A 19,707-nucleotide genomic window follows, 5' to 3' on the forward strand; every position below is an offset into this window, starting at 1 on the left:
ATTCAAAATAAAGAAATTAAATTTGGCTAATTTAATTACATGTTGAAGTGAATCACTGGCAGAGGAAAAGTTACTTTCTCAATTTATGAATTTATCAAATTAACTATAATCATGTAAGGGGCTGAAAGAAATGCTGAAGTAGTTAGATTTAGAAAACAAAAAATATGGTTAAAATGCTGTTACCTTTTGTATGGCAGATCACAATTCAATTCCAGACAGAAAATACAAAAACCCAAAAGTGATTCCTAACAGAGCCAACACAAAGTTCAACTTTGTCCCATAACAATCATTATTAATAGTATTTTTAAATTTGGAAATTCCAAAAATACATTTATTTTTTCAGTTTGGAATTTGTACAAAATTCGTATAATTTGTGAAAGTCATAGTATATTAAAGCTGGCTCTGAAAATAAGTCATTGTTAGATTCATGGGCAAAATTCTTCAACTTTCTAAGGCTGAGTTTCCTCATGTACAAAATAGGATAATCGTGAAGATAATGTAGACATTCCATTTAAAGAGCTAGCAAAATGCCTGGCATTCAGTAAGCTCTCAGTAAATGTTAGTTTCCATTAGTTTTTAATATTATTGCAATTGACCATCACAGCAAACACATGGTTTGAATATTTATCTAGAATGAACTAAAGATGTATCTAGGAAGTAAAACTTAGATTAATCATAAAGAACTAAAAAAAATGAAATATTAGCATGAAAGAATAATTGATGTCAGTAAAAAACACTGTGAAAATCAGGATATTAAAAAAACAGATTTTGGGGGCACCTGGGTGGCTCCGTGGGTTAAAGCCTCTGCCTTCAGCTTGGGTCATGATCCCAGGGTTCTGGGATCGAGCCCCACGTCGGGCTCTCTGCTCGCCGGGGAGCCTGCTTCCTCCTCTCTCTCTCTGCCTGCCTCTCTGCCTACTTATGATCTCTGTCAAATAAATAAATAAAATCTTTAAAAAAAAACAGATTCTTATATAGATAGAAAGTAAATTTTGATAAATAGAGTGAGTTGGGAAATACATGAAGTATAGTTTATGAAAACTGTATATGACTAATAAGAGAATTAATAACGTCTTGGGTTGAACAAAGCACAAATTTACCAGTGCTCCAATATTTATGTTTAGTTATCCTGGTCATGAAAAGCGTATTGATGATTTTGCTCGTTTTTATGCTGTGGGAAAATAGAAAAAATTCTGAAGCTTACAGGAAAGATATATGCTCTCTGATGTTCTTTAAGACATTACATGGGTTAGAAAACCCATAGGTCACAGCTTACACGGGTTTGGAAAATTAACAATACTGATTTTTAAACCCCAAGGGAAATCTATGTCATCTTTATTTTCAGTAGACATCTAGTCATTTTTACCATAAAGATATGGTAAAAAAGATGTGGAATTCTTCTCAATGGGAACTTTTCTGAAACATTCACATAAAATGACCAATGCAGTTGTTTCTTTTAGCCATCTTATAAATATCACTCCACAGCTTGATTCATACAAAGAATGATTTTTAGAAACTAATACACTGCCATAGATAAACTTATGTTTTAATGTTTTTGAAATTCTGTAGAAATATGATAGAAACAGAAGCCACTTTAAAGAAAATATTCTGGAAAAATTTAGATTAAGTTTTATGTTTTGTTACAATACTGAAAATGTTACTGTGGCCCTTAAAATAAAAGAAAGTACAATCTTCCTAAATTCTGTCACAAGACCACTCTAGAAATTAATAATTATAGATTATCAACTATGAACTTATATCTGATTGACTCCATGACTCCTTGAGAATGTGTTTATGACTGAATATTTTCTCTACACACACACACACACACACACACACACGCACACACACACACACAAACATGCATGCACGCACTTACCCCAAAAGAAAGTTCATGAGATGTCTAACATTTCTTGCTTCTCTTACCAGTTTCTCCATCTCTGATTTTATATATCTTGAGTTTTGGTTTGAATGTAACTATTTGATATCGATCTCCTGTAAGATGGCACATTTCTATTCACTGCACCCTCTCTGAACATAATGTTTATATATGTATAAGGTTGAAATATAAATTTAAGCTCATAAATTACAGTTACCTGATAAATTATTTCATGCAATCTCATGATGCCTACAGAAAATGTCAAATAAATGGTGAATTCTTCCAGTCACATGTAGCTCATTCCTTCACAGTACAAATTATTCTATAGTCATCAACTTCCGTTTATTAGGCATTTTTTTCCTTGTACCTAAATCAGCTATTTTTTTTTTATTTCCACATTGATTTAATTTCTGGACTGTGGAGTAAAAGTTCAATTTTACTTATTTATTTATGTAAGTATTTGAAATTAACTATTCTTCAACTATCTTCCTAATTTATTCTTATATATTCATCTAAAAGTCAAGCAAGTATGCTCTAATTATCCTTAACATTAAACAGTATATAAAGAACTACTTCATTTATACTAATATTTACCTAGAACAAATCATAGGGGTATATGTTCCTTCTTATTTTCAGAACATTTAGCAAGATATGTGATTCTTGCAGTTTCTTGGATATGGAGACTCATTTATTTATTTGAAACCAATTGTCATCATCATAAATTCAGCTAAAGTGAGCCATATGGTTTTATGAACAAAAGTGACTTAATTGCTTTATAAGACAAAGTTCAGATAAGGGAAGAGAATATTATCAAATCTCAAAATGTTTAAAAGATCCTCTGATAAGCAGACATAATTCAACTTTTTGAACTTAGATAAATAATGGGAAACTGTAGTCAAAACAGCAGGACAAAAAGAAAAATATCACCCTTGATCTCTGAATTTCTTCTGCTACTTATTAGCACTATGTCAGCTGATATTCAGATTAACTAACCACATAGATCATCTGATCCTTGACACAGATAAATAGTCATCTGACAACACAGGGGCTTAATTTGCAGATTTTTCCCCTGAGGTAAAAACGACTCTTAGGAATCCTAAGGGTAACACAACAAACTTATATAACCAAATACTTCCATTTTAAGAAAGCAGATTCCAAGACATTAAATTTAAGAAGATATTACATTAAGAACTCTTCAATTGCCTCACATAAACATATTTGCATTCCACAAAGGTAAACGAATCTTAAGTTAGTACCTTGTACATTTGTTTAATATATAGTGACATGAGGACTAGGATATATTTTCCTAATTAGGAATATATATTCTGGATGGAACTAGAGGGTATTATGCTGAGTGAAATAAGTCAACCAGAAGAAGACAATTAGCATATAATCTCGCTCATATGTGGAATTTAAGAAACAAAACAGAGAATCTTAGGGAAAGAGAGGAAAAATAAAACAAGACAAAATCAGAGAGGGAGACAAACCATAAGAAACTCTAAACTATAGGAAACAAACTGAGGGTTGCTAGAGAGGACAGGAGTTGGGGTATGAGGTAACTGGTTGATGACATTAAGGAGGGCATGTGATGTAATAAGTACCAGGAATTAAACAACACTGATGAACCATTCATCTCTACCTCTGAAACTGACAATATATTATATGTTAATTAAATTTCAATTAAAAATTTTAAAATTGAAAGTTTGAAAAGCAAAAAAAAGGGATATATATTCTATAATTCAAAAGATGTCATGGAATTTTAGGAAAATCAATTTTTAACACAACATATTTAAAAGAAATTACAGGACAGTCCAATTTTGAAGATGATTTTTATCAGTAGGTTAAATTACTCTGCACCTAGTAAGAAAAATTAGCAATTAGCACACACCTCAAGGCTGTAGAAAAAATGATTAATTCCATTCCTTATTATTAATGTACATGAGGCAGCTGTCAATTTCAAGCAGTAAACAACAACAACAAAAAGCCCACAAGTTAGAACCCTGGGTAATAAAAGTTCAAAAATACCCACTTTCAATCTAATAGTGCTGATAAGTAAAGTCAATGTGGTTTTTTGTCTGCACAATAATGCTGAAAATAATAGATTAAATTTGCTTTTAGAAAAGTTCTGATATGTGTAATTTCTAAAAGTAGAACAGAGAAAATACTTGTATACGAACAAGCAGAAAAAATGCTCTAATTTTGACACTTTATGATGTCTGGAAATATAACTACTGACTAGCATGGGACAATGGTTTGTTTCTTGACTTTTCGGGAAGATCTTCTCTGATGTTCTTCCAATGAACTCATAAGATACCTTCCATATTCCAATTAGTTTATAGAAAATGGCATTTATATAGTGGGGATTTTATGCAATGTGCTATAAATATCAGGATAACATCTTTAGAAAAGACTCTTTAGCAAAGACTACCAATATTTCTTTACCCACATCTTCTACAAACATTAAAATACTGCTTGTAATTCTACATTTTTTGTAAGAACCCATCTAGATGCTAATAAGCTTATGAAGCCAAATGCTAGTAATTTATACTGAAGCATCTTTCGGTCGGAAATTTTTTCTTTTTCTTTTTTTAAAGATTTAATTATTTTAGGGGGAGAGAGAGAGAGAGAGAGAGAGATAGTGAGCATCCGTGCACCAGCTAGGGGGAGGGGCAGGAGGAGAGGGAGAAAGAGAATCTCAAGCATACTCAGGGCCAAGCACAAAGCTGGAGATGGGACTTGAGATCATGACCAGAGCTGAAATCAAGAGTCAGATGCTCAACTAACTGAGCCACCCAGGCACTCCTGGAAATGTATTCTGATGGTAAAATAGACCAGCCTTTAATCAGTTATCCCTACATTTATAAGCCTATCAAGTGACAAAAAGCTTATTTCCCTTATTTTCATTGAAACAATTAGTTATCCCCCAAATATCTACATTTTCTAAGAATAAGATGACTGGGACTCAAGAAAGGTACTACATTAAGTACTGATAATTTGATAGTCTCTGGTACATATAAATATCTAACCAATGTAAGCAATCAATCAGTCATGATACTCATCTCTGAGTGCTCATTTCTATTGACTTCATATCCCAGACAGGAATATATCTAAAAGTTTCCTACCAATAATCACTTTAATAGCCAAAGTTATTAGACATGAGCCTAATAACATAGCTGTCTATACACTGTGTTGCCAACTCGAAGTTTAAGAACATATCAACAATCCTGCCTTTTTCCAGTGGACTATCATTTGCAAATTTATCTAAAACTCCTTTAAATCATCTAGTCATCTGTATAACCTCCTTAGTCAAAAAAAAAAGGAAAGAAAGAAGAAAAGAAAAAAGAAGAAATCTATTCTAAATTAAATGAGTCCCCCCTGGAGTAAGTGCAAAGTCTCTGTATGTTCTCTCACCCTGATATTCAGCATAAAGACCTTTTATTGCTATCTTACCATGTGCCAGGTACTATTACCTAATACAGTCTCACACTGTCCTTGCAAGTTATTACTATTACACTGATTTTATTAATGGTATGGATAGAATATGAACTACCTTGTCAGAGCCAAGATTTGAATCTAGTTTTCCTAATGATTTCTTCTTAGAATTTGTATTTCCAGATTGGAACTACTTATTCTCTTTATTTATCCTCCTTAATTAAATTAAATTAAATATCAAAAAATAAGAATCAAAACTTTACACTCTCTTATCTGTAACAATAATAATAAGTTTATTTATCTTATATTTAAGTATCAATTACAATGGAATTTAAATTGAAAGTTTAAAACCTCTGAAATCTGTTTTCTTGATTTGGCTATAAAATTAAGTGAAACTTTGAAATATCTATCTATAAATCTTAATTTTTACCTTGATATACTTAAGAATTATGCCACAACTTCGTTCAAAGAAAAATGGATATGTCTTATTTAAAAAAAGAACTTTATAATGTTTCTTGGACATTAAACAATAGTCTGACAAAACAACATTTTGATGACTTGAATACAAATGAATCAGAAACATACGGATTGAATTTTCTTTGACGTATAAGTGGGTTTGAATAGAAAAGAAAAAAAGTCATTGGCAAAATTCAATCTGAGTATTGCCAAACCTAAAATGTCTGAAAACATAGGATTTTTTAAAAGACATTCTAATGAACCCAAAAATACTCTTTTGTTTTTCCATCTCTAATTATTCTATAAACCCAAGTTTGAAAAAAGAATTAATTTACTTGGAAGGTTTAAACTATATAAAGCATCAAACAGTGGGAAATTATAGTGTTTGGAGGGAAATTCTAAGTCTTAAAAGCTCAGTTAAATTGCTATCTGTGTAATAACTGTGTGTGTATATATGTATAAAGGATAATGATACCATAGATTTATCATCAATCTTAATAAAGACCTAATAAGTCAGATAATTAATAAATTTTTTATAATTTGGTAAGCTGAAAATCTTACAATAAATTATAAAACAGACCTAAGCCTACTCATTTGCTATTAAAAAAAGAGTACTTAGGGCTTAGGGCACCTGGGTGGCTGAGTTGGTTAAGTGACTGCCTTCAGCTCAGGTCACGACCCTGAAGTCCCAGGATCAAGTCCTGCATCGGGTTCCCTGCTCAGCAGGGAGTCTACTTCTCCCTCTGACCTACTCCCTCTCATGCTCTCTCTCTCAAATAAATAAATAAATAAAATCTTTAAAAAAAAAAAAAAAAGAGTAACTATCTAATCACAGAGATTTATTAACCACCATGAGCGAATGCTTGAGAACTTTGAAACTCATTTTGCACAAGTGGATCCAACCACTTGTCTGGAATCTCCAGATTTGACCATTAAGAAGCAGCAGCATTTCTTTTTGGTTAGCCTGCTCATATGTTTGCTTTATTTTGCTGAAACAAACATGTGGAGCTTGGAGAATTATTCTGTATGAAAAAAAAAAAATCAATAGAATATCCTTAAACTCTCCTGCCAAATCCACAGCAGTTCATTTGTCAAATTTCTAAAAAAAGTACTTCATAAACTGGCATTTTTTTTCAGTTCCTCTGAGGAATCATCATGCAATTTTTGATTTCAGCAATGTTTTGATTTCCAAAATATAAACTTCGGCCTCTTTCTTTCTTTCTTTCTTTCTTTTTTTTTTCAGGAGCAGGATAATCAAAATTTAATAATATACATCATTGATTTTCTCACCTTACGATTGAAACTGTTTTAACTACTATACTGTGAGTTGGGTACAAAATTCTGCCCCTGTGTTACACCAAACAGATTTGGTTAATAATCACCCAAAAGTTACAGTTTAGAATGTCTTCTAGGAGTAACATGTTCAGTGGCAGGTGATGTATTAAAAATCTTTTAAATCGAAAACTCATTCAGTGATGATTCAATACACATTTTTAATGCCTACCCACAACTTACATTATACCAAGCACAGAGGGCACAACCATGAAGGAGCAATACACATCCTATGACCTCATGAGATTGACATTCATTCAAACATGTAATCACGATGGTGTTGCTGTGATTGAGTAAAGCAGGTCTGGTTCTTTTATGACGTGTGATCAAGCAACAAGAATATATTATACATAAGTGAGATTTCATTTTCCCTCCATGATTTGCCTCCAAATCACTTTCCTAATAGCATCTGCAGTCATATTTTAGACGTGAATGTTGTTCTAGCCGACTGTGAACTATTGACTTTTTCCAGACTATACCATGCCATTTTGCCATTCTCTGCATTTACTCTCATTGTTTCATCATCCAGGAATGAGTTCTCTTTTCCTGATCTCACCACCACTCCACACACTTCCACAACTCTCTCTTCTCATCTCCATTTTTTAAAAAAATCTTATTCAACTGACCTGGCTTAAAAGTTACCTGAACCACAGACCTTTAGGCTCTGTCCCATTTGGAATTAACCCTCTCTCTTCCATTTTCCTGGAGTGTCTTGAGGATACCACTATTTTTAGCATTTAAGGCACTTTACTTTTTCTAAAATTAGCTACCTATGTCCGTCTCTAAGATTATATTGCCCTTTAACATGTCTTCCCTGTATAGGTACTCAATAATTTTACGTCAAACAAATGGATAAGTAGATAATCAACAAATGGATGTATGCAGAATCGGCTTTGTCTGCTTTGTTTGAAGCAATATCACAATATCATGTTGAGAATATCAGCAGTAGCAATGAATGAAGCAATAACACGCTGAAGCATCTGGTTCTCCATATTTACAGAGAAATGTCACAAGTAGATTCTCCATGAAGTTGCAGTTAATAAAACTAAGGTGCCAGGAGGGGGTTACTTTATTTCTCAAGGCCAAATATGCTCCAGCTCTGGTGAAAATCTATTTTAAGTATTGCTTAAATGCACAAAGCCAGCTTGCCTAACACATTTAACCATTTTAATATTTTCATATCAGGCAATATTAAAGAGATAAAAGCAACAAAGGCAATAGACAACCTAACTCTTAAATAAAGGATTAGGAAGCCTTTGAAAAAAAGTGAAATATTCATTTTAGGTTCAAAAGCAAACACAAAGCCTCCCATAAATAATACCAAAATAATTTAAAGTAAAATTAATATATAAGAGAAATAAATCAGGGGAAAGGAACTCCAAAATATAACATATTCTTGGGAAGAGATTAAAAACAAGAGAGAAATTTCAGAATTTTCAAGTGAGGTATGAGTGGGTAGGGAATGAAAAGGCTGATCATATTTCACAGATCTCTTGAGTTGTTTAGTTAAACATTTCAAGCATCTCCCCAAGGAGAAGACTGGGAGAAGCACACACCACTAATTTAATTTTTCTTGTTTGGGCCACATACCAGGGAAGAAACGACTGCTCACCCCCACAGTACTGATTTCCCAGTCACATTTCTGACCATAAATGTACAGTAGTTTAACATTGTAAGAATTCTTGCAAATTATTTAAATATGGGCTTTTCTCTGTCTTCCTTTATAATGCTTGAACTCTGAAAATCCTTAATGGTAATCTCAAAGTCATAATTGGAAAATAGCTTACAATTCAAAATATTTGAGGGGCACCTGGGTGGCTCAGTGGGTTAAAGCCTCTGCCTTCGGCTCAGGTCCTGATCCCAGGGTCCTGGGATCGAGCCCCGCATTGGGCTCTCTGCTCATCAGGGAGCCTGCTTCCTCCTCTCTCTCTCTCTGCCTGCCTCTCTGCCTACTTGTGATCTCTGTCTGTCAAATAAATAAATAAAATCTTAAAAAAAAAAGAATTAAAAAAAAAACAATTCAAAATATTTGAATTGTTCGTAAAAAAAAAAATTAAAATTCAGCATTGTAATTGAAATCTATGGAAAAGTCTAGATGTAGTGGGAAAATGTCTGAAACTCATCAATAACACCAAGAACTCCTTTTCTAGGTCAAGATCTGAAGCATGAAGCTTTCACTAGATGAACTCTGTAATAAATTTAATTTGTATCTGTCAACCTCATTTCATATATGCAATCCTTGGAGTACCAACATTGGTTATGGTATTATTCTTAGGCTGTAAATCTGGTTATAGAGGTAAAACAATGCTACTGTGAGGTCCTATTGCTTATAGCAATAAACCCCTTTGCAAGAGACCCAAGTCAGACCCAACTTCTACTTAACTCTGTATTTTTTAAACAAGGCTTTAGTGTAATACAGCAGAGGATGGAGTAAGACAAACTCTAGAGCTAATGTGTCTATTGCCTGAGCCTGCAGAAAACTAAAGGCAGTAAAGCTTAAATAAGGCACGTCCTCTAATTAATCATCCTTTTATAAACTACCTTCCCTGGGCCTGGTACTCACATTGCAGGATGTGGGGCAAGAGCACAATGTAAATCCACTAGGTCTACTTCTAAATAGATAAAAAGTACTCACAAATCATTAAATAAATTATGTTCTATCCTCTTATCATGAGAAATGTAATTTTAAATGACTTGAAAGTCCAGATTCGGATTTAAACTTTTTGGACTCTTTGAGTGATCAAAGGACAGCAAGGCTCTGAATAAACTGGCCTTACTTCCCTGGCCTCCTGCTGGAATGTGCAAAGACCCCTTTCACCACGGTCTTTGCCCATTCTCTTACATTTGTCTGAAATGCCTGCCCCTGACTTTTTCCCCTAATCACGTCTTCCTGATCTTTAAGACTGTAGTTCAGACTCACTCACAGTTCTACACTTGTAAATCCATTGGGCTCATCTCAGGAGGCAGTATCACCCATTCATTAATATGACTAAGTCATCACTACTCGAGCCTCACTCAACTGAAAGTGTCAGGAGGCAGAATCTGCACTTGCTTACCATTTTATCTCCAGCATCTAGCCAAGCACACCACACACAGGTGCTCAATGAATACTTGTTAGCACAGGAAAAATTTCTGGAGTGTCTTCAAAATGAAGATTTCCTAAAAACCCTTCCACCCCACAGGTGATCCTGGAGCTGTTGTCTTTGACCCAATATTGGAATATGTTAAGACCTAACAATGATATTTTCTGCAGGGTTTTGTGTCTCTTTCTATCTCCATCTTCCCTTCACCCCTTGTATTATTAGTAGCTCCTTTGCCTGTTTCCCTAGCACCACTGTATAATACTATATATATATAACATATTATATATATAAAGCCGTGTGTAATAATATATATATTATATATAACTGTTATTTTTAGTTATTTTGAGATATCTTTTACACATAATAATATTTATTTCAATGCACAGCTTATAAATTCTTACAAACTACATAGTTGTATAACTACCATCACAATCAGGACATAGATTCATAGCCCTTTGTATATAGCTTTCTTTTGGAGCTACTATATTACCGTAGTCCTACTTGTTTGTTTGGTCTTCAATACTAGATTAGAAACTCCTTTCCTTGAGAGCGAGAAACAATATCTAATTCTTCTTTACTCCTCTATGCCTACTACAAATTCTTAAAATAAACGTGTGTTGGGAAAATATGCTTATAAATCAATTAACTAATTAATATATTGCACTATTCTATGGCAGTGCTACCTTGCCCATCGTAAGTATACAACAATCTATTCTATCTTGGTCAAATTGTATAGAAAGCTATAACTCTCAATGTGTCAAAACTAGTGTCACAAAAAATATTTGAAATTCATTGCTTACCATCTCCTGTTTCTGCACAGAGTTGTAAACCCAAGTTATTCTGTGGATTAATTACCCAATGATTGCTGGTCACAGTGATATCGAAGACAAGCCAACCCACATCTAAAGCTTGGGCCTTTCTTGTGTCTAACAGGAACAGATCTGCATCCCTACGGAGAAAAAGAACAACAAAAAAAGTTAAAAGTGTGAACAAAGACCATCATTTCCTATACTTAAGTGAAAACATTCCAAAGGCACTCTTTAAAATAACAAGAGTTAAAAAAAAATAACGAAAGTTAATTAAAGAACAGGAGGAACAGGTGACTCAAGTGATGAGTAATAAGATACAGAACGTCCTATTGGTGGGCCCGCAACCCAAGTCTGGCGCAAATTAGTAATATCTGAAAGTAATTTCCATTTTCCTGCTCTTTGCTGGCCCTTACAAACTGACTTAGTGGTCGAGATTTGGGCTCTGATAATCAGTGTTCCCTGAAACTCCTGTCTGTAAGTAGCCCTTCCTAGCAAGTTCACTAGCAAAGATCAAACCGAGTAGAAATGGACAGGAAAGTGGCTACTCTGATTTCGATGAATGTGGACGGTCAAAGCCATGGAGCAAGGGCGGCCAAGCATCTGCTTTAGAGATAATTTTCCCTTATTTTTCATTTTCATTATACTTGTTTTTTTTCCCCATTATATAATATATATCTTTATTTTTTACTTCATTTTCCATTTTGATTATATAGTTACTTTACGGATGGCAGAGGCCAAGAGAGGCTCTCAGACCGCACCATTGGACTAAAGGATGAATCCCACAAATTGAGCAGCAGATACACCCTGACTTGCTTTAACATCAGCTATAATTACAAATGTGTATGTTTGAGAATAGTCTCTGCAGGGTCACTGTGATTAACATTTATCAATCTTAACTATAGCATTAAATTTCCAAATGTATGAATATTTGTTGAGTTATAGTGAACTGCTGAATTTATGATATCCTTACTACAGGTAGCCTCTGATCTAAAAGTTACATATGCCCAACATTTAATCCTTACAGCAGCTCTTCTTCAAAGTAGCATAGACATACACTATTATGTATTTTTATGACTTTGATACTGTGCTGAATCTGTTTAGGGACATATTATTTATATGAGGAAAGGCAAAGCTATGTCATAATCACCCATGTTAAATACTATTCTGCATTTGCCATCTAGCTACATCACACAAGCCACTTCAAAGGTGGCTTACAATATATATAAAAAGCAAATTTTGAGTAAAAACAAATTATGTATATACATATATATATGATTTAAGGAGAAAACTCTATTATCATTGAAAATTTAACTGTTTTTAACAAAGTGAAGATTCTTAATATTTTAAAAGCTGCATCTTCATTCTCTTTATTTCAACTTGATTTATTTCATTCTTTCACTAACTTAGAGAAGTTAAAATAAAGGCACTATGATTATTTAAATCATCCAGGTACCCTAATCCCAATGATGCAAATTTCATTCTCCTTCACAGCTTTAGTCACAATGTTTACCAAAAGAGGGATACAGACATCTTTTCATATCCAACATGGGACTTAGTTTGAGATACCAAAGACATATGGCAAGCATAAACTACAATGCAATGAAAATATTCCATTAGTTCTCACTTGAATTTTCAGGGCCCATTCTATTCATATTGTGAAGGGATATCAGTCAAGTGATATCACCTCTTCTTCCTAAGGTGGAAAACTCATCAAGTAAACAAAACTTGAGAAATACAAATTATCCTTAAATCCTTGAGATATTTGGTAAATATCTTTTGAAACTATAATATTGGAATAATTTAATCACAATATCGGGTTCTGAAACAGAAGGAGTCACCCTGTAGCTTGGGAAATACTCAAGTGCTACCCTGCTGTCAAGCCTGCTTTCAATTTGAAATATGGCATAAAAGTTCTACTGAAGTCTGCAGAGTTTATAATGCCAACCTTGGCCTGAAATAAACAAACACTTGAAGAACAAAAAAGAACAAAGAGGTAAAATTTGAGAACAATTTCCACTAAGCAACAAGTATCTTTAAGTAGTTATCCAGGTAATATTTTCTATTATTTTGAGATTGTGGTATTTTTCCAGAAAGAAATATCCCCAAACTATCGACATCCAGGTACCCAAATTTTCAAGCACGTCTGTGAAGAAAATGGTTTCAGTTTTAATGGATATATTTAGAAAAAGTCTCAGCCAAAGGATTCAAGCAAGCCCTAAATATCTGAATTTCAGAGATGCAACTTGCAATTCATCGGAAGGTAAATCTAGGCAGACGGTATGGTTTGAAAAATCCATACATGTCTAGCCCCCCTCTGAAAAGTTTTGAAGTTTTGATTGCTTTCATAAGCTCCATGGTTTCTATTCCTGACCAAAGCTATTTTATTTTTGACTGATAAATTCTGTTCTTTAATTTTTCCTCTCTCCTCTTCTAGAAGTTCTTCTGTATTACCCACAAACAACAGAATACACTTTGGAAGAATGAAGTCTATTATTAATCAACACAACGGTAAAAATTCTGCAATTTCACTCATGTAGTTCCTTTCATAGAAGTCTCTTAAAAATAAATCCCTACCCATTCTGTAGAAAATTAGATGTGATTTCTTTTGAAGTACAAAATTACTCCACTAAAAATGGAACTTACATCACTGGAAATAGTAGAAATACTATGTCCAATGAACAGTATAAAATAAACCTGTTAAAGTTGTCTCATCTTACTATTTTTACCTGATGTTTTTATAGAAATTCTTGAAATACCTAATAAGAGATATTTTAAAATATTAATTCACTTAAAAGGAATGCAGAAGAGAAAAAATAGATATGTAGCAAAATATATTTACCTGAAGCAGAAATAAAACCATAATAAAATTTCTGTATATTGTTTATAATCATAACAATGAAACTAAAATTAAAATCTACATTATAGCAAAGGCAATAAAGTCCATTTACATGGATTTGTATAAACAAATGTTTCACAGTGGTATTGTATTAGTTTTCTAAGGCTGCCATCACAAAGTAACATAGACTGAGTGGCTTAAATAACAGAAATTTATTGTCTCACAGTTCTGGGGGCTGGAAGTCCAAATCAAGGTGTAGGTAGGGCTGGTTCCTTTGAGATCGATGAGGGAAGTATCTGTTCTAGACCTGCCACTGTCTCTTGAAGCTGTTCATCTTTTCCTTGTGTCTTCATATCATCTTCCCTCCATGTGTCTCTGGGTCCAAATTTCCCCTTTTTATTAGGATGCCCTAATTGCCTCGTTTTAATTTAATTATCTCTTTAAAGACCCTATCTCCAAATAAGGTCACATGCTGAGGTCCTGGAGGTTCAGACTTCAATATATGAATTGGGGGAGAGATGGAGTACAGTTCAACCCATAAGACTATTTTAAAATATTTGTTTACAAGCAGAAATTATCCTAGATGTGAATGTTCTATGTTTACGTTACAACAATTATCAACATTGAAATGTTTTCAAAAACAAATATGTTAAAGTAAACTTATATTGATTAAAATAATTCATCATTACTAAAATTTGTGTTTTTTCTTTTTCAGAAAGAATTTGAACATTTGTCTAGACTATGATATAAATCAGCATAACAATTTCTTATATAGCTAAATGAAGTCATCATGCAAGTATTAAGTACAGAGTTATACTTAACAGATAAAGGATTCATAGCATGCATATAGACTTCTTACATGTGAAATAGTGAAATATATAAATATATTAAAAATAGTTACTCAAAGGTGAATAATATGTATGTGTATGTGTGTGTATACACACACACACACACACATACACACACACATTTACAGTTTGGTACACATTTGCATGGAACTTACTTTAATCATGTCCAAAGGCTTAAACATGTCTAGTAATGGGAATTGGTGGACTGTAGATATTGATTAGCAAGGGTGCTTTTCATTTTACTGAGAGAGGAAAGAGTTTTGCATATGTGCCTTGGGAGTCTGAAAATACCAGAAGGGTAGGAAGCATAGGTACTTCACTAAGGATGGAACAGCAGGAGCCAAAATTTAACAAGCTTCGAATTGTCATCATACTTACAACTCAAAAATATAGATTGATGGAATGAGAAAATGAAGGTTATATATTTAAGAATGTGACAACAGAAGAGCTAAAATTTATCTTACTATCTTTATGTAGATATCAGTGTAATGTAAAGATAAAAAGGATCTGGGGATCAGACAGAGCTTGAACAATTAAGGAATTCCTGTCTCAGTTTCTACAATGTTTAAAATATAGTATGGTAACCCCTCCTTAAAAAACCAAATGTAGTATAATCTGAATATCTTTTTTTTAATTTAATTTTATTTTTTCAGTGTTCCAAAATTCATTGTTTATGCACGAGAGGAAAGTTACAGGTGAATTTTTACTTGGTATGTCATAACACAGATGGCTCTAAATTGTTTAATTTTGACCTGTGAAATTTGGGAAAGTTTTATTTGTAGAGTCACATTACCATCAAATGACCTGAGTCAAGGTTATTTGGGGGTTCTTAGAGATGGTAGCAATAGAATTGGTTGCAACTAAAGGAGAAAGGAGGAAGAACAATGATAAGGGAAGGAGCAGAATGAGGGTGGGAGCAAGGAGGAGAGGATAAGAAGGAGGCAGAGAAAAAGAAGACACACAAGGAAATTCAGTGACTCTTCCTGGGTGTGTTGTCTTGAAAAATCCAGTAATTGTCTTGTAAGTCACTCTCTTAAAAATCACTTCTATAAGCATAGAATCAGAAGTTGTTTTGTGGATATAATATATATCCTTCTAGAAAAGCCTAAAAATAAACAATAATAACAATAAATGTGTATGTACTGGTGCTTTTGATAACATACTACTTCCAATGCCAGCATCATACACAGATTGAAAAAAATGCTATTTTTCAGACAATATAGATGGACCTGAAGATGATGTGGCTTGTAGTATTGTGATACATGACCTAAAATACTGTGATAGACATGATGTCAAACTGCATGTAAAAAGTTTAAAAGCTTTCACATATATATTTTGAGAGTAAACAAGGAATATGACTATATAAATATTTTACACATAATTATATGAGTAAACTTTTTTGTATTATTTAACTGCAGTCATTATATAGCTGTGTTTATAAATAAATCCATTATATAAATATTCAATTTCTCCAATTTTTTGGATCTTTTACTTGGCTAAAACAGATATCATCTTTATATGATCATATCATGATTATATGTTCTCCGTATGATCAGGCATATATAGTATGCAGACATGCCCAGTATGGATGCAGTTTTGATCGTTGGAAATGTTAAGTTTCTCTACTGTCTAAATAGCTGACTAAAGGGAGTAGTCTTATTTTAAAACTGAATAAAAAATTATGATGAAAAAATGTCTGATGTGAAATTAATTAGTCTGGGATTCTACCTCTGAAGGTAACAAAAATTGATCAAAGAATACTAAAACTAAGTGGGATATAAATTACTGAGCCAAACTGTTATTTTATTGATGAGAAAATTTAAAGAGAGATCAAATTATTTCTTATGGTTACACAGCCAACTGGGAGAGCAGATCTCAGTTCTCCATGAATCATTTTCAGAACACTTTGTTTCATATAATGGCAGCTCTCTTTAATTCCAACTATATTTTGACTGTTTTCCTTATACCAAAAGATCACTGGTTTTTGGACTGGAATACCAAAAGTTCAAGTGGAGCCACCAACCCAAAACAAGATGGTAGAATTGGAGCCAAGGAGTGACCTGAGACATTTTGTAAATCCATTCATCCATCCATTCACTAACTCACTCTTTCAATTTAACATATATTGACTCCCAGTATGGGTTTTATATTGTATCATTTTAACTAAACTGTAACTACCTTGTAAAGTTCTGGAGTAGGGTTGGCCACAAAAGATATTTAGGTAAGATTTGGAAAGTGAAAGTGAAGTAGTAGCCATATTTATGCTTGGAAGACTTCCACATGTTCAAGTGTTATTATAGCTTAGGCATACTGTCGAGATCTGCTGGTTCACCTTTTTGGTGTGGGGCAGCAGGTGAGCCTGCAGCTCCTTCAGATCCCACTGAATCTTCTTGTTCAATTTCTCTGAATCCAGGTCAGACATGAGGACATGTCTACGAGGAAAGATTTGATAGCAAGGAAATTATCTGCATCATTGAAATTGGAGGCTGGAAGATAGGTTCCAATTTGTCCTCATGCCTTCCAGATCGTCATTTCAGGCTCTACTTTGTCCTTCCTTTCCCCAACTCGCCCATCTTTTCTTCTAGCCTTCTCTGAGGATCTTAGGCCCAGCATCAAATGTAGAGTAACAGCCTTACATAGACTGTTAACTAACTTCCACAGTTGCATAAGGTCAAATCCCTACAATAAATTCTTACGGTATCGTTCCCCAGAGGGATTAAACAGCGACCTTGTATTTGGTCAATTATATTGAGCCACTTACATCATAGAAGAGCAGTACTGATTCTCACTGGAATAGGAACTGTGGATATGAATTTTCCTTCTCTGCCTATAAGGTTTCTGCCAGTATCACTATCTATGAAATGACAGAATACCCTATTTACTATCATGGAATTTCAAAGCTGCTTCTGATCAAAAAGCTCATTTAACAGAAAATGAAGTGCAGAATGGACTCATGCTCATGGAATTCTTTGGTCTTACTATGTTACCCATTGCCTTGTAGCAGATGGCCTGATAGGACAAGGAAATGGTCTCTTTGAAGACTGTTATGCCTCCAGTTGGTCATCAGCATCTTAGACAAATGGACTAATATCCTCAGGAAGATTTATATGCTCCATATCAGCAATTGGTATATGACTATTTCTCTCACAGCCCTCTCTCTTGAGTCTAGAAATCAAGGGGTGGACACAGGAGTGGCTCCTCTTACTCACTCTTCCTGATCCAATGAGCAAAAATGTTGCTGCTTGGCCCCAAAATGTTGGGCTCTGTTGGTCCAGAGTTCTTAGTTCCCCATAGTAGAATGGTACCATTAGTAGCTTAGCAGTGGTTCCATTAAGTTAGAAATTGAGACATCCATGTGGTCAGTTTGGGCTCTTCAGGCCAGTGAATCAACAAGCTGATAAGGGGCTGCTATAGTATGCGGGTCGATCAAGCCTCAGTATCAAAGAGGAAACTAGGTTGATTCTACCACAGTATGAGAAAGGAGCATGTCTGAAATATAAGCTATCACCTGAAACACACTTTCGTTCTCCCATGTCCTATGATAAAAGTCAGTGGAAAACTAGAGCTCAATGCAGGCATTACTACTAATGGCCCAGACACTTCAAGAATGAGTATTTCTTTTACCTCACTAGATAAGGACCAATGACTGGCAGTAGTGATTGGTGAAAACAAAAAGGATATAGATTACATAGCAGAAAAAGGAAATTATAAATACCAACTACCACCATGTGACCAGTTACAGAGTGAGGGTTGTAACAGTTATGAGTATTCCTTTCTTATTTTGATATTAATGTATTTGTACCCTATGAACCAATTCTTTTTCTCCCTTCCCATCTAGTATAAGTAGTTTTGATGGTAGCTAACTTCATATTTTGTATTGAAGTGACAGGATATCAAATGGGCAATATGACCCAGCTAGAAAAGTATTGAATAATGTCCAAAGATGGATAAAAAATCAGAGAATGATTTGCCTATTATATTTTTGGAAAGTATGAGTACTTAAAAATATATGTGTTAGTGTCAGTTTGACAAAGATGGACTGCTGTGGTTTTATATTTTGTCAAATCAGCTAAACTGAAACCCAGGCTCCCAAAATTCTCTTCCCTATTTGCATCTATGTTAAGGTTAGCCATACAAGAAATCTGTGCAGGAGTTGAAGGGAAGCAGCAGCCAAGTTTATGCTTGGAAGATTGGTAAAGTGCCAGGTTTCCTCCTGCTCACATGCATTGCTGCTGATCTGCTGGCTCACCTTATTGTGGGGAGCAGCTGGGTCTGGTGCTTTTCCAGCTTCCATTGGATCTCAATAACATCAGTTTCTCCAAATCCTGGCCCACAGTTCCTCCTGCCAGGTCATCCCCTTCACCTTCTCCACATCCTAAACAAGGGGTATGTGGAGCTCATGGTGAAGTTTACCAGCTTACCCTACAGCTCACTCACATCATTGAAGTTGAGTCTTTCTGAGAAGTAGAATGGTTTCCAATATGCCCTTGGAGTTCCAGCTTATCCTCACAGGTGTTAGTTCTCTTCATGCTTTCCTACCCCACATCCATTTCCCTTCCCAGTTGCCTGTACTACAAACTTCAGACCCATCACCAGATGCAGAAGCAACAGCTTCACATGAACTCTTTAACCAGGTCCCACGATGGCAGAAAGACGAATCACTATAAGTCCTTTATTCTTTATCACATATATGATTCTATTGCTCTCACCCAACACTAGTTGACATACTCCCTGCTATGCATTGAATTGTGTCCTTCAAAATGATATGTTGAAGTCTTAATCCCAGGCACCTATAAATATGATCTTATTTGAAAATAGGGTCTTTATAGTGTAATCAAGTTGAGATTTGGTCATCAGGTGGGGCTAATCCAGTATGGCTGCTCTCCTTATAAGAGGAGACACAGATAGACACACTCACAGGAAGATAGCTAAAGAAAGACAAAGGCAGAGATGGAAATTACGCTGACACAAGCCAAGGAATATCTGGGGCTACCAGGAAAGGAACCTTTCTTAGAAGTTTTGGAAGGAATGT

The 19,707-nt window shown here is 34.3% G+C and overlaps 1 protein-coding gene across 1 annotated transcript in view; it reads right to left on the reverse strand.

Moving 5' to 3' along the window:
- Positions 1–19,707, reverse strand: part of BMP5 (bone morphogenetic protein 5) — a gene marked incomplete at its 5' end in the record, with an annotated part of 111,247 nt that overhangs the window by 26,219 nt on the left and 65,321 nt on the right. Inside the window, one exon of the mRNA XM_080807099.1 lies at positions 10,983–11,131. Within this exon, the coding sequence (XP_080663225.1) occupies positions 10,983–11,131 (149 nt within the window). The remainder of the gene's footprint in view (positions 1–10,982; positions 11,132–19,707) is intronic.

The sequence above is a fragment of the Martes martes genome (genome assembly GCF_963455335.1).
Source record: "Martes martes genome assembly, chromosome: 6".
In the NCBI taxonomy this organism is placed as follows: Eukaryota; Metazoa; Chordata; class Mammalia; order Carnivora; family Mustelidae; genus Martes; species Martes martes.